At 49.9% G+C, this 16169-nt stretch overlaps 1 protein-coding gene across 12 annotated transcripts in view; it reads right to left on the reverse strand.

The window, feature by feature from the left end:
• CUX1 (cut like homeobox 1) overlaps window positions 1–16169 on the reverse strand; it is a 348486-nt gene that overhangs the window by 152005 nt on the left and 180312 nt on the right. For all 12 annotated transcript variants that reach the window (XM_043454973.1, XM_043454971.1, XM_043454970.1 and 9 more), the window contains one exon: window positions 6209–6287. In XM_043454973.1, the coding sequence (XP_043310908.1) occupies window positions 6209–6287 (79 nt within the window). The remainder of the gene's footprint in view (window positions 1–6208; window positions 6288–16169) is intronic.

The raw sequence follows: 16169 nt of genomic DNA on the forward strand, positions 1-16169 counted from the left end.
GGAGCCGGTGGTTGAGTCTCAAGTGTGAATGGAGATGTTTCAGAAAGGTAACCTGAAAACAAAGGGGCTCCTACTATCAGGCTCCGAGGTTAGAGTTCTCTCTGGAGGGACCTGGGCACCCGTGGGCTGCTGCCAACCCTGGGAGCCTAGAAGACCCGGACTGGAGCAGCCTCTCAGGAGCAGGCTGGAGTGGCCACATCACATGGCCTTCAAAATGCCACCAAGATGCATGTCGGTGAAAAGACTGGTATGAGAAGCAAGGGGGTAGTTCTAACAGATCATAAGACTTCGTTGCTTTTTTTTTTTTGGCCAGGAGTCTTACTGTGCGTCCTTCATCAGGGGATAGACAGGAAGAAAAAAGAAAGGAAAAAAGACTGAACAGTGCTTCCTGGTTTTAACTGATAGCAAGTCTTCACTTAAAACAGCTTGTTGGGCACAAAGGACCGGCTCACTCTGTTATTCTTATGTGCATGTTTCGTTACTCAGTCGTGTCTGGCTCTTCGCAACACTAGGGACTGTAGTCCGCCAGGCTCCTCTGTACATAGGATTCTCTAGGCAAGAATACTGGAGTGGGTTGCCATTTCCTTCTCCAGGGGATCTTCATGACCCAAGGATTGAATCTGCGTGTCCACTGTCTCCTGCGTTGCAGGCAGATTCTTTACCTGCTAAGCCATTGGGGAAGCCCTGTTATTCTTACAGAAAAGAATTAAAAAGCAGCTCTTAGAATGGATGATGGTCCTGTTTTACTTCTGGATCCTCAGATGTGAGGCTGATGGGGACCTTCTCCAGCACAGACGGTTTTCTTAAATCCTGATGGAAACTTCCCACCGGCCTGAAGCAGCAGCACCCAGGAGCAGGGGCATCTTGGTGTGGGTGCTGCAGACAGAGCAGCCTCCAAAGCGGGCTCCCTTCTGCTGGTTCCCTTTCAAGACTTCTGAAAACTCACACTTTCTACTTCTGACCGTGGGCCAGTCATCCAAGGGAAGGAGGTGAGCCGGGCCAGTCAGGAAGCACTGAGCGCCAGCAGAGTCTCCTGAGTCCGTGAGTGTTTTATCTCACAGGTAAAGATAGGAAATGGCAACCCACTGCAGTACTCTCGCCTGGAGAATCCCATGGACAGAGAGGCCTGGTAGGCTACAGTCCATGGGGTTGCACAGAGTCAGACACGCCTGAGCACAAGCATCTCATCATGGGCTCCCTAAGATTTAAATCTTAAACCAACCCTTCTGGGCACTGCCTTTGTGTCTGAAGGCTTTGGGTCTATAAGACCTAAACCACGTCTTAGCAAGGACTGAGAGATGACTCTCTGTTGGCGTTGGGGTGGGAGGGGCCCAGAGATAACCCAGAAGATGATGAGAACCAGCAAAGGCTCTGCCAATGGACTCTGCACCCAGGGCAAAGAAGTTCTGCAGCACCGCTGCCCAGCTCTCCAACACTTTTCTTTCCAGGAACTTCTGAAAAAAAAAACACCTTTGCAGAGATGTTTGTGGGACTGAAAAGGCACAGTTATGTTTTATACCAGTTATTAAGTGTGGACAAATACTCCACCCACTACTGCTTATGTTCTCGTCTGGTTACCCTGCTACTAAGGGCTATTCAGCAACTGAGATTGAGAGTTGAATATTTTATAAATGTATGCTCTCACCCTGCCCGCCCCCCCACCCTCTACCTCGATTGTAGAGATAGAGACGAGCTCATTGTAAAGAATCTAAAAAGTATCAAGAAGCAAGAGCGAAGTCACCCACGCAAGGTTAATTCCTGGCAGATTATGCATACCATGATAACTGTGCTCAGAACACAGTAAAAATTCCAGTTATGCAAGGGCCTTTAAGAGGAGGTCATTCTAGAATTTTCCCAGCTATCTGAGAGGGTCACACTTTAAGAGCAGAGACATTTACTTCTTCTTCCATTACAGAGAGGGAAGGAGGCTGCCTAACTTCACCGGCTTAACTGTGGGATATTCTCTCAAAGACGCTCCGTGATCTCGCACCACCCAAGGGAGGGCAGGGGCCGCGTCTCAGCCGCATTTGCATCTTGGGTGGGTGGTGCCGGGCCTGGCACGTGGCTGCCGGAAATGTAGGCAGAGGGAATGTGTAAGTATGACTTGGGAACAGCACACCTTGAACTTTTTCTTGCACTGCTGGGGCCAGTGTGGTTGACAGTCACTGACCTCTGCTCTCACCCACAAATAGAGATTCCAGCGCACAAGGATGCTGGCCTCCCGCTCAGGGAGTCTGCTGCTGAGGACTCCCCGACCTGGGGCCTCGCCCGGGTGTCCTCTCCAAGTCACGCTGCTGGCAGAGGCTATGATTCTTTTCCTCATGTGAGTGGCCATTAGCAAATTAATATAAATCCCTATCAGAGGTTATTAAAATAAAAAACTTTAAATATTTGCAAGAGTAAGCTATTTGTACGTTGATCATATAAATGATGATATAAAATCTGTGATAAGAGTCACAGATGAAGCCATTTAGGCTGATGATGTAAAGCTATGACTTTATGAATCTAAATATAAAACTACTACTGCCATGACGTTGACAAGAAAGGCAAAGACCACATTCAACTGGAACAATAATGAGAACCGATAATAGAATTGTGACTGGAGGCTAACTTGGCACACTTCTCGCTGGTCTTCCTTTTAATTTTGTAAACCAGATAGAACCACATAAACAGCATTGTCATTTAGAGATGATGAAGTAACCCTGCATTAACTGGGCCCTGGGCGAGGGCCATCTGAGTAACTTTCCTCCACTGTCCATTCCTCCCCAAGCCCACCCCCGCTAGCGGAAACCCAGTGACCTCACCTCTCCCTTCCCATACCACCTGGGACCCCTTTCTGATCTGCTTCCACACTGCAGTCAGGCTGACTTCTTCATTATGCAAATCTGATCACGTCATCTCTCTGTTTAAAATCCATCAATGGTCTGTCTGTGAGACAAAGTCCAGAACCCTTGGTCTACTCCAGCGGCCTGGGCCCCTCCCTCCTGAGTCACGGCATTCCCTGACTCAGCTCAACGACGCGCAGGGCCCTGGACTACTGATGCTGTCCCGGTGTGGATGATACGGTACGTGGCCACTCTCATCACACCCCTCTCCTCCTCCTGCTCCCTGGGGCTCACTGCCACCTCTGACCCTGCCCTATCCTTCCCCATCTACACTCTCTTGCCCAGAGGGCTCTGCCTTCAGAGCACTGCTCACACGTAAAATTCACTAATGATCTGTGTGATGACTTCTGGAAGCCCACATTCCCACCAGACTCTCGAGTCCACAAGAACAGGAAGCTGTCTGTCCCACCTGCTCCCTGCTCCATCCCTGGTGCTCAGCACCGTGCCAGGGGACAGCGTCCTCAGTGCTGACGGGGTTGCGGGGTTGCTCCATGGAGCCAAGGGGCACAGCAGTGGGGAAAGATAGCACACACTGGCCACAGAAGCAGGATGTTTCTGACAAGTGAGAAGGGAGGTAAACACGAGGTCTTAAAGTGGCAGCTGCTCAGGGGACACACCAGGACAATTATGGTTTAAATGTTTACTCAGTGTCTTTGAACTAAAGGAGGTTTTTGGAAGGAGAAATAACACTACTTGGGACTTTGGATGTGGAAGCTGAGAAGAGGGAGGAGCTGGGTGACCCCAATGCTTCTTTTGAACAACAGAGCTGCACCACTCGGGGAGGGAAAGGGCTGGGGCAGAGGGGGTCCCCTGCTCCATGCATGAGGCTGGGTGTGTGGAGCTTGGGATGCTGGCTGGATAGCTACTTAACCCAAAACATTCTGGACGTTAGTACTAGCCACAATAACCTAAGGCCTCTGAAGTACATGTGCTGGTTTGATGAACCCTGAGTGCTAAGTACCACCCAGAGGCTGAGCACAGTGATCTGGAGCACAGGCTCAGCAGCTGTGGCGCACTGGCTTAGTTGCCGAGGCATGTGGGATCTTCCTGGTGCCAAGTCAATTCAGTCATGTCTTACTCTTTGTGGCCCCATGAACTATATAGCCTGCCAGGCTCCTCTGTCCATGGGATTTTCCCAGGCAAAGATACCAGAGTGGGTTGCCATTCCCTCCTCCAGGGGATCTTCCTGACCCAGGGATTGAACCCATATCTGCACTGGCAAGCAGGTTCTTTACCACTAGTGCAACCTGGGAAGAGGGATCAAACCCATGTTCCCTGCATTGGCAAGCAGATTCTTAGCCACTGGACCACCAGGGAAGTCCAAGTTGTTTCTTGAAACCAGAACTTAACACATCCCACGTAAGTTTCTTGATTTGGCTGGATTGAAGCCTGGAGCCCACAGACAGTTAACGCCCTCTGACTCTCCCCATATATGTGACTGACCATCAATAAATGCACTGCTATTGACCAGGCCCTTCCTGTAAGCCTCAGCCACACTATTACTTCATCTGAGCGACAAGCAGACTTCAAAACACAGGTTGAGAGTGCCAAGCTCCATTCCTGCTTTTCAAGTACTTGTTAGATGTGTCAGGCCACAGCATTTGTAAGAAAGAACTACCTGGGAGGCAGGTAAACGCGATCTACGTGGCATGCAAATGTACTCTGATGAACTCTTATTATTATAGAAAACATCAAACATTATTTGCTCATACCACCTGAAATTAAAACTGCCAGCCAAAAAGGATAATTATGAAGAATATCACCAATACAAGGAAAATGATGATGGGATAACATTAAATGGAAAAAGCAGAATATAACTATATACTCATGATCAAAGTTCCATAAAAATTATATATGTATATGAAGAAGGACTGCTCAGGCAAAGAGGAGTGCTGATGAGAAAAGTGGTCTCTTTTCTATCAATAGGCAGTGAAGATGGAAAATAACTGCAGACAAAGAAACCCAACGACTTGTTCAAGTGGCTTCCCAGTGGAGAAACCTCACTAAGCAAGGACCCGGGGACGAGCTGGACATTTTTTTTTTAAAAGACTGTAGGTTATTTAGGAAACAAGAGCTGCAGGCTCTCTGGGTCTCTGGCAAAAGGCAAAATAAGCTGGCCCACTTTCAACTAAGTCACTAACACAGAACTAGCACTGGCACAAGAAAACGCAAGCGGGTCCACCAAGCTGCTGCCGCCCGGGAAAGAGCACACCAGTGACTCACTCACCGTGGGGGAGGCTTCACATAAGCCCCAGTCAGAGCACTCAGGGAACCCCAGGTGGGCACAGTTGGAAGGCTGGAATTTGGAACTAAGAGCTGGATAAACCCCTGAGATAGCAAAAGGGTTAGAACAAAGGCAATCCCTCTCCATCACTAGGCTGTTTCCCCACCTTATTCCATTTTACAGATGGGAAAACTGAGGTTCATAGAGGAACAAGAGATGTGGTCAAGAACGCATAACGAGACCCTGGCATCTGGATCTCCCTGCTCCCTGTCCCAAGTGTCTAAGTGTGTTCTCCTGCTCCTAGTTTGGTGTGGCCTCTGGCTTCCAGAGGGGACACAAAGCCCTCAGTGGACTTGAATTAGAATACAATACAGATACAAAGGAGACTTGTTTCTGCTTTGCTTTGTTAAGGCAGTTCTAGCTGTGTTGGTGATGCACACAGGATTCCTAATGAGGGCAAGCTTGCAGCTCTAGTGGGCGGGGTGGGGAGGGTGGTGGTTATTTGGTTTCCTTGGTCAGCAGAGGATGGCATTCAAGTGGCTCATTTTCTGATCTAAGTCTTTTCAGGACTGAGTTGGGACCCATGTGATTGTATCTATCACCTCCCCATGGATTGAGTGTACCACCTGGGGACAGAGGGTTGATGGGACCAGTGGGGGGCTCTAAATTCCATCTTGCTTTTCTAAAATAAGGAATGAGGAGCCATTATTTCTCTGAATGCAGTAGCAAGCATTATTAAAATTGTAGCTCTTTATTGCCTTCAAAAGAAGAACCATCTCCTACACATTGTAGTTAAATGGGTTACCACCTGCCCTTTGATATGAAGTGAAAGACTTGGCCAGAGGTCACTGATTCCCTGGATGACCTGGGAGAGGAGCAAGGCATGCCAGGTGCCCTATCGAAGCCATTCCTGAGCATGGAATTGGTCAGCCCAGAACTGTGAACATCCAGGGCATCTGCATAGTGCACACACAGGTTCTATTTCTTCTCTGTGAAACGTGCAGCATTTTAAACCAAAGCTAAACATGGCAGCTCCATCAGAAACCCACTGACTCACCAGACACAATGCCCATAGATGGGCTGCAAGTGCTGGGCTTACCTGGAACATCAATCAATCTCTTGTAGACATTCAAGAAGGCTGCCTCGGCTTCTTTGCTTCTTTTACTCAGTGCATCAATCTGAAAGGAAACGGGAAGAAGAAAAGAACAAAGAGCTCAAAATTTGTCAAGAGGTGACTTAATAATCATTGCTTGTCTAGTGAGTTCCCACGGCAAATGGGAGTCTGATTTCTTCATGGAAATGCTGGACAACTGGGCCTTCAACCTCTTAGTGTAAACATCTACAAACACACAAGAGGGAGAAAATCCACGGGTGCTAGCCCGTTGAAGGGGAACTAGACAGGGCAGTCCCATTGCCCAACAAAGTTGGGGCTCTCCAAGAGAACACGTTCTCTTTCTTTCTTCCACCAGTGTAGACTATTCTTCCACCAGTATAGACTAAGAGCTGACACAGGCCAGACTCCGCACGGAGGCGGGGCAGAGAGGGACAGCTCTCAGCTCCAGGGGCTCGTGGTCCAGTTGGGGAAGAGGTATGTAAATGAGTAGTGAAATCTCAGCTAGGGGACTTCCCTGGTTGTTCAGAGGCTAAGACTCCATGATTCCAATGCAGAGAGCCTGGGTTCGAACCCTGATTAGGGAACTAGATTCCACACACCACAACTGAAGATCACGTGTGCTTGCAGTTAAGACCTAGCACAGCCAGATAAACGAATCCCAGCCAGGGAAGTGCTTGGTAAGCAGAGTCCTGGGGACACTAAGAAGGGGACGGGTGTCAAGCAAGAAAGCAGGTGACATCTGAGCAGGGTCCTCAAGAGCAGCTCACCAGGTGGAGAGGTGACACGAAAGGGGAGGAACACATCCAAACACCAAGGTTCTGAAACCTGCGGGCCCTTAGGTCCTCTTGAAGAATTTTCTGAAAATCAGAGACCCTCCTCCTAAAAACACACACACACATGGTTACATGTTCTACTTGTAGGACAGTCACGTGTCCACCTGTGTTCTGTCCATAGAATCCAGATGAAACTTGGATGGGGCTCTAACACCCCAGGGAATGTGGGGCTGCTGGAGGCGGGGCGCACGGATACATGGGTGTGAGACTGGCCAGGTGAGGGGGTCGGTGCACTGTCCAGACCTGAGTCAGAGTGGAAGGAGGCCAGGAGGGGCAGGAAGGAGGCAACCTTTCCCACCAGGTTGCTGCCTCTGCCCCAGTGAGAACATGCAGGGCAGCGGCGGAGGGGACTGTGGGAAAGAGGCCGAGCAGAGAGCCCAGGTCCAGCTGAGCTGATGTGAGACTCGGAGGATCTAGGAGTGTTAAGGACGGTGTCTGGGTTTCGAGCTTAGGCGACAGTGAATTCCTGCCTCAGTGGCCAGGATCAGTGTGTCTCATGAACAAACCCAGCTGAGTTGGTTTCCCTCCAGTGAAAAGTCTATTCATCAGAGAAAGGTGACGTGTCCCCAGCACGCCGGACACGCATCCAAAGAGGCTCCGGTGGCTGGCTGGACTCAGAACGTATTTTGCTCCCCAAACACGTTCACTCAGACAACAGATCACTTTTTACCCCTGAAGCGTGCAAGATGCTACACGCACGGAGTTCACGCTGGCTCAGGAAAAGGACACTAAATTATATATTCCTCTGTCCCCTCACAGAATTATACTCTGTCTCCAACGTTATTAAAGAGGCAAAAGGATGTGGTGTAATTATAGGGCCTCTCACCTGAGCCAACCAACAATTTGTTAAGGGCTGACAGAGGTCACCTGATTTAAGACGGGAAGATCCTGGGGAAGGGGACACAAGGTTTGTGGGAGAGGGAGCAGGGCAGGTCTCGGGAAATCCAAGGCAGTGGAAAAAAAAGTACAGTGCATGCACTTCCAACTTCTACCAAGTCGTGCTGCAAAATGCCCATGTGAAGGAAGTCGTTGAGGACTCAGACCCACTTTCTCCCCTGATAAAACAGGGTTGTGATTTGGGCATGTTTTCCAAATAATCCACAAGGACCACTTAAAAATGTCAAGGTAGTCCTCTCTTTATTTTTAAAATAAAATCCTTCCCCCCACTCTGATTCTTAGCAGTTCACATTCATTGTATAATTAGAAATATATTAAAAAATAAAGAGGAAAATTAACCCCCTAATTCTGCCATTCACCAGTGGAAGTCATTTCTCTGTCTGCTGTTTCCTTTTAATTTTGAATGAAAGGTAGGCATGTAGGCAAACTATAGAGACAGTAGATTAGTGGTTGTCTAGGGCGGGGGACTCAGAGGATGACAGCTAAGGGGTGTGGGTTTCTTTTTGGGGTGATGAAATGTCACACGATTGATCACGACTGTAGTAAAAGTCAATGCCAGGTTTAAATGCGTGAATTATACGGTATGTGAATTATATATCAATAAAGATGTTTCAAACGTGTGTGTGTGTATGTGTTGAAATCAAACTGTATGGAAAATTTTGTATTGGGCTTTCATGAACACATAAAGTCTTTTCAATGTCTATTATATAATTTGGGGAATGCCTTAGCAGTATTATTTCAACGGTTCCTAACCACCGCCTACATCAGTGTTTTGAGCAAAGGGGGATACTTGGAGCTGCCTTTCCAGCTGTCTCAAGTTCTCCCTTCGCTCCAGGCCTTTCTGCGACCTCCCGTGTACGCTGTGCCCATGGGCATCAGAGTCTGCCCCAGAAGCAGGGCAGAGGCCCCGGCTGCTCTCCACGCCTCCCGACACCCACAGACGCTTCTTTGCTCGGCTCCAGATCTGCCTAGAGAGGACCCCCGCTTCCCAGGAATTGGGCCCGAGCCCACAAAGGTGGCTGCCTCTACAGGGGGCAGAGCACGGGATGTGGAAGGATCCTGAACACTGTCCTCTCTCTCCTGTCTGGGAGGTTGGTGGTGATGTGGGGGAGGGGTGGGTGCCTTACACGACACACTTGGGACTGGTATGGATTGCACCGTAACCCTGTCTGAGAGTCCTGACCCCCAGTACTCATGAACGTGGCTTTATTTGGGGATAGGGTCTTTGCAGATGACCGAGTTAAGATGAGGTCATTAGGATGGGCCCTAATCCAACATGACCCTGTTTTTATAAACAAGGGACATCTGGACACAGAGACAGTCATGCACACAGGAGAAGCTCACTTAAGCAGGAAGCCAGGGATGTGGGTGAGGCACCTACAGACCAGAGATGGTCAGCAAACCACCAGAGCCAGGGGAGGGGCCTGGAATAGACCCTCGCTCACGGCCCTCAGAAGGAGCCAGCCCTGCGGACACCCTGACCTTGGCCTCTGGCCTCCAGACTGTGAGAAGCATGTGCCTGCTGTGGAGGCCGCTCAGTCTGCGGCACTTGGTTACGGCAGCCCTAGCAAATTAGTACAGGAACCTCTAGCCTGTGTCTTCTTTGTGCTCTGTTTGCACAGATGCAAGGACACTCAACCCAGTCCTGCGAGAACGAGGCCAGGCCGCTGAGCTTTATTAACGCATTAGGCAACTGGGCTGAGGATTCTTAAGAGAGGTGGCGAGAGCACCATGTGTGGGTGAGTTTCTCCTTGATGAAGCCCCCCAAGCCTTCTTCCAAGGTTTCCAAACCTGGAAGCATTTGTTGATGCTGGCAATTTTGAGACTTCCTCTGCTCACTCACTCTTTTGACTCCTGCCGCGGGCTTGGGCCCGGAGTTTGGGTCTGTCCTCCCCCTCACCCAGCTCCATCTTTTCTGGGGTGGGCTCTCCCATGCTGTGGCCCGGGGCTGCTCACTTCCATGCTTTCTCTTCCTTGAGCGCCCCTTGTTGGCATCTCTGCCCCCTGAAGACCTGGCTGTGCTGCCAGATTCAGTGCAGGCTCCACTGGCCCCAGGGTGCCTGTGCCGGGTTCCCCTGGAGCCAGGCTGGCCGGCCTTGTGTGCCAGTCCCACCGACCAGGGCTGGGCGGGTGGGGGAGCCCAGGGGGATGAAGTGCTCAGTGCCTGGTGCAGGGAAGTGGGGCCCCGTCTGTCCCCCTTATCATGTTGTGAGAGAGGAAGAGACGGCGTCATCTTCATCCTCACGCCCTCAGCGCCTACCTTTGAGCCAGAACTCGGCGTGGCAGCCCCTTGGCACAAGGGGTAAGAGGTTTGTGAACGAGAAGAGGTCTGCGGTGAGGTCTTAGGCACAGATTGGATGGCAGGTCCTGGGTTAGACATTCTGGCTACTTAATGTGCAAAGCTAGCCGGAGGCAGAGACTCTGTCTACTGCCCACACGCCCGCAGGGCCACCGCGAGGAGCAGCAGAGGACAGAGGGGCTGCTGTTGGCAGAGCTCGGACAGATCTGGAGAAGCTCTGGCGGTGCTCAGGCTCCGGGTAAAACCTGTTCTGCTCTGGGGACCCGCCTCGCCTCGCACTCCAGCCACACCCGGTCACTCCCTATTCCCTCAATACGTGAGCAGTTTCCCCGCAGCCTGGAAGGCGCCTCCTTGGAATGTTCCTCTGATCCTCCAGGCTCAGCTGATCATCTCCAGGCTGCCGGCCACTCCCATCACCACATGGGATTGTCCCAAAGGTCCAGGACTGCAGATGAGACTCCGTCGGGAGACCCGGGATTCCCTGAGAGCCCGTGCTAGGCTTTCCTCCTGACGGCGAGCGCATAGTAGGTGCTGAATACATATTTATTGTGTGGATAAATATTTACCTACATTGGTCAACTGTTTTATTTGCAGAAGTGAGCAAATCATGAAGGGGTACAGCTTGAAGTCTATGAAAATGCTTACTGTGTAGAGAGTGCTGTGACTCGTCAGCAGGGGGGTAACCTGCTTCTCTGATGATAGGCACCTGGTTGGAGCCAGCGCAGGGGAGCATCCTTTCCCATCACACATCTCCGCGGTCTCCGGCCGGCCTCTTATGTTGAACTTCTCATCCCCACCCCACCCAGACGCCCACCCTGTGATTCTACCAAGTTTCCTGGATCCAACAGTTATCCTTTCAACATCACTTTTATAATGCTGAGTTGGGCTTTTCTGTAATAAGGATTAACATTCAAGATAAAGGTCTACAAAAAGGGGTTTTATTTCAAATCTCAATTAATATTTGCTTCCAGCAGGATGAGAACTCAGAGGCCAGGGCTAGAGGCCGTTAATGGAAATCGACAGTGAGACTCCCGAGATTTAGAAGGGGTGAGCGAACACCCAACCTTTTGGGAGCTAGCAGAGCTGCACTGTGGGACGTGGGGCGTCCTATAGGGTGTGAGCTACTGTTCCCCTCACTGTCTGCCCTCCCTGTGAGGGCATCGCCTGTCTCTGCCCACGGCCACATGACTTGTGGGGGCTTTCTGGCCCACAGGTGGCAGACTGGGCCACGTGGGACATAAGTGGTGATGCCACATGCTTTGTCTGCGTGTAAGACCTAAGAGTGAGTGCGTGGTTCAGCTCTCCCTGCCGTGAGAACAGCACAACCTCAGAGGAGCCGCTTCTTGCACTGCGATCTCTGAATAAAGACAACATGTGGGACTTCCCTGGTGGTCCAGTGTCCAGTGGTTAAGAGTCTGCCCGTCAATGCAGGGGACACGGGTTCCATCCGTGGTCCGGGAATATCCCACATGCCTCCAGCAACTAAGCCCGTGGCCACAGCTACTGAGCCCAAGAGCCCTAAAGCTCGTGCTCGGCAGCAAAAGTCGCCGCAGTGAGAAGCCTGCACACTGCAGCTGTGCTGGTCCTTGTACCACCTGAGCTCATGGTGAGTCTCTTTCTGCCCACTTCCCACATTGAGCAAGGATGCCTCACATCTGGAAGCATCCTCTCCCCAACCTATGGTCTGTCCCAGGCCAGGTCAGCAGCACCTTCCTCTCTTGACCTCCACCCCCGCCCCCAGCCCCCAGGTCTTGACTAAAAAGGGAGGCCTCCTGGGGTATGTCTGCGCATGAACAAGGGTAGATTCCAGGCTGAGAAGTCTGCACAGGTCAAGAGAGGCCTCTAGGCTCACTGGTGACTTTTATAACATCGAGGACCTTGGAAGATCAGGTTAGAGAAGGTAGTTTTCTACAGTTGAGAGCTTCGAGAAGGCTGGTACTATCCACTGCACTTTAGTCTAAGTAGTGTGGTGCTGGAGAAGACCCTTGAGAGTCCCTTGGGCTGCAAGGAGATCAAACCAGTACATCCTAAAGGAAATCAGCCTGGAATATTCATTGGAAGGATTGATGCTGAAGCTGAAGCTCCAATACTTTGGCCACCTGATGTGAAGAGTTGAATCACTGGAAAAGACCCTGAAGCTGGGAAAGCCTGAAGGCAGGAGGAGAAGGGGACGACAGAGGATGAGATGGTTGAATGGCATCACCGACTCAATGGACATGAGTTTGAGCAAACTCTGGGAGATGGTGAAGGCCAGGGAAGACTGTTTTGCTGCAGTTCATTGGGCTGAAAAGAGTCGGTCATGACTGAGTGACTGAACAAGAAAAAGAAATGCAGCATCATGACAGCCAATCTCTGGTCTGGTTTAGAGGAGCCAACTGCCCTAGTCAGAACTAGAGGACCCTGGGGAGGAGGTGTCAGTGGAGGGCAGAGCAGAGAGGGGCTTTGTGAGTGGAGAGGAACCAGTCAGGGTAAGTCATCTCTAAAAGGAAGCAAATAAGACCTCTTCACAGGCTTTTTGTAAATATTTTTAAAAAATGCGTGCACATTGCCAGCAAGTGGGCCGAGCGCTTGGGAGGCTTGGAGCCTTGGTGGCTGCTGTTACGCTCTGCTTGTGGGCTGGTGAGTCCAGCATCTCCACCGGCGTGGCCTGAGTCCCAGGGCCGTGACTGCTGCACACTCCACTCACAGTGAAAAGGATGCTATTCACTGGGTACCCTGAACGGGCTGCTGTGGATGCTGGACACGGCCCAGTTGGGCTACCCCCATGGCCACACACAGAGTGCCTTGTCATGCCAGCTGTGAAGTGCAGATGGACAACAGCGTGGACTTGGTGCAAGGGCCCAGGGATCACCAAAAAGATACGAAACAGAATGACGGGCCTTGATGACTGCCCAGTGTGGCGTATTTTGAAGTGGAAATGGGTCATCCTTTCAGGGTATTGCTCAAACTTGCCAGGCACAGGTGGTAGGCAGGCCGGAGGCACCTGGGGCCAGGAGATGGTACAGTGCCAGAAAAACAAGGCTGAGCCGTAGCCCCTAAATCAGCCTCTCTGTGCCTCAGGGTCTATGTCTGCAAAATGGGGAGAAGAACTCTCGTGCTGTGAATGGTGATGGGGGTTGCCATATGGGCAGTGCCATTTCTCAGATGCAGAAACTGACCAAATTGCTCAGAACCAAGCCCCCAAGCAACACCCCTACTCCGATATGATGACACCCAGCTCAGCACTGGGACTGGGGCCACGTGGCTGGGGGGGTGTGGGCGGGAAAGACTGTATGTTTTGAAGGAATGCAGACTTGGGTACTGATGGCTGGAGGATCTGGGGGCAGGTTACTTAATTTACACCTGGGTCTCTTCATCTGTTTAGTGCATTGCTGAGTGGTTGTGAAATGAACTGTGAGTATCTGGAATGGTCGGGAGCATGCAGAAGCTGAGTAAAGATCCACGTCTTCCTGAACAAGCCCGAATCTGCACTCTTCCCACTACAGCACAGGCTGGCCCCCGCTGCCATCCAGCCCAGCAGAAAGCCAGAAAGGCTCAAGGACAGAGACACTTAAACAACATTTAAGGCACCATGGTGGCAATAGCACACTCAGGAACAATCTGCTAGCTACACCCTGGGAGCGTACAAACTAATGACTTAGAAATAAACACAGACCATTAATGCAATTTTCAAATCGATGTGCGTTGCTGGACCATGGGCCAGTGAGGCTCCAGAAAAGCTGCAGGGATACGAAAGAATAGTTCTGTCTCTACGTCTGGCTGCAGAATTCTTTCCAGAACAAAACACAATGTGAGAGCCACATGGAATTCCAGAAGGCAACGGAGAATGACCAAGGTCCTGTCCAAAACAGATGCGGATGAAGCCACAGCTTCCCAGTTCTAATTTTAACTGAACCCAGCCACGTAAGAGGAACATACTTTCTGAGAGAAGATCGCATTAGCTGAGAGCCCAGGAATTCTCCTCTAAGTATACGTCTACTTAATGCTTGGCAAGTACCAATTCTGCTATAGCCAAAAAAGATGAGAGGATCCTGGAGGAGATGCCCTCCGGCCACCTCCGGAGCGATGTGGAGAGATGAGAGGCTGGAAACAGGAGTGGGAGCCCAGCTGCCACCAGCAGCTTTGTCGCTCAAGGTCATGTTCCTTCATGACTCCCAGCACCCAGACCCAGAGGGCAGTAAGGAAGAGTCATGCTCACGGTACTCCCTGTTGCAGAGAACTGAACAGGACTTGTTGGAAATCCCTACCCTGCTCAGAGCAGGGGGCCCAAACCCCAGAGGGCAGGTCTGGTCATAAAGGCAATGCAGTGCAGACCTGGGTCATGACATGAAAGTACGTCTTACATAAACTGATGACACAGTCCTTAACTACCCCTCCAACCCCAAAGTTCCCAGGAGTAACAGACTGGAGAATTCCAGAAGACAGTGCCATGAAGAGTGGGTGGGGGTGAGGTGGGGGGCACAGAGAAGACCCGTGGCGGAGGATAGCAAGAGCACAGTAAAGATGATAAAAGAGCAACACGGTAAAGATGATAAAAGTCAGTCTTTCTGTATGGTTTACAAAGCCCTCTCATGTACATCTGACATTCCAGCCATCAATGTGTATCTGAACAGCTGTTGTGAGGAGATAGCTATCTTGTCTCTCCCTGGAGCAAGAAACCAAAAACAACAGGTAGAAGTTACAGAAAGGCAGATCACAGCTTAACAGCAGGAAAACCTTCGTAAACAGCAGAGCACTTCCGAGGTGGGATGTGCTGACGCCTGTCTTACTAGTTCATTCATTCCTTCACTTTGTCAATAAAATCATTTAAGGAGTGGCTAAAATGTGCCAGGACGTGTGCCAGCCTATCCTCTGTGGCCAGAGCCTCCACGTCCACTCTCAGAGGACACAGGGTGGGGGGGGCCGTCTCCCCACCCTCCACAGGGAAGCCACAGCAGGGATAGAGGAGAGGCTTCTCCAAGGGTGAATGCCTACCTGAGACACTTAAAACACTATTTTGTGAACAGATAATATGTATATAGTAAACAGAATTCATTTTAAGTATAAAAACATATATGGTGTTCAGCAAGGTCGCACAAAATCAATATAGGAAAATCAATTGTCTTTCTATACAGTAGCTGTAAACAATCTGGAAGTGAAATTAAGAAATATTCATGGTTTGGGAGGTTTAATTTATTGTTAAGATGGCAAAAGTTCCAAATCGGTCTGCAGGTACAATGCAATCCCCATCAAAATCCTAGCTGGCTTCACTGAAGGATAAGACTAGCTAGTCCTGAGATTCATATGCAAATGCAGTAACCCCAAAAGAAAAACAAAGCTGGAGGACTCGATACAACTTACTTACTATAAGAACTTACTACAAAGCTGCATTAACTAAGACTGTGAGGCACTGGCTTAAGGACAGATATACAGAACAACAGACTAGAACTAAGAGCCCAGTAACAAACCCCTGGTCAAATGATTTGTGGCAAGGGTAAAAGAGCAGCAGGAGAAGAACTGGGACAACTGGTTACCCATGTGCAAAAGAACAAAGGTGGACTCCACCTCACACTGTATGAAAAATTAACTCAAAGTGAATCAAAGGCCAAAATGTAAAAGCTAAAACTACAAAAGCTCTAAAAAGGAAACACAGATATAAATCTTCATGACCTTAGTTATGATGCCAAAAGCACAAATAACAAATGAAAAATGGATAAATTGAGTTTTACAATTTAAACCTTCTGTGCTTCAAAGGACACTATCAAGAAAATGAAAACACAACCCAACATAAAGGGAGAAAGTTTTTGCAAATCATGTATCTAATAAGGGATTAGTATCCAGTATACATAAAGACCTCTTACAACTCAATAGTAACAGATAAATAACTGAATTTAAAAATGGACAAAGGATCTAAATATATATTTCTCTAAAGAAGATA

The sequence above is a fragment of the Cervus canadensis genome, chromosome 32, assembly GCF_019320065.1.
Source record: "Cervus canadensis isolate Bull #8, Minnesota chromosome 32, ASM1932006v1, whole genome shotgun sequence".
Classification (NCBI taxonomy): Eukaryota; Metazoa; Chordata; class Mammalia; order Artiodactyla; family Cervidae; genus Cervus; species Cervus canadensis.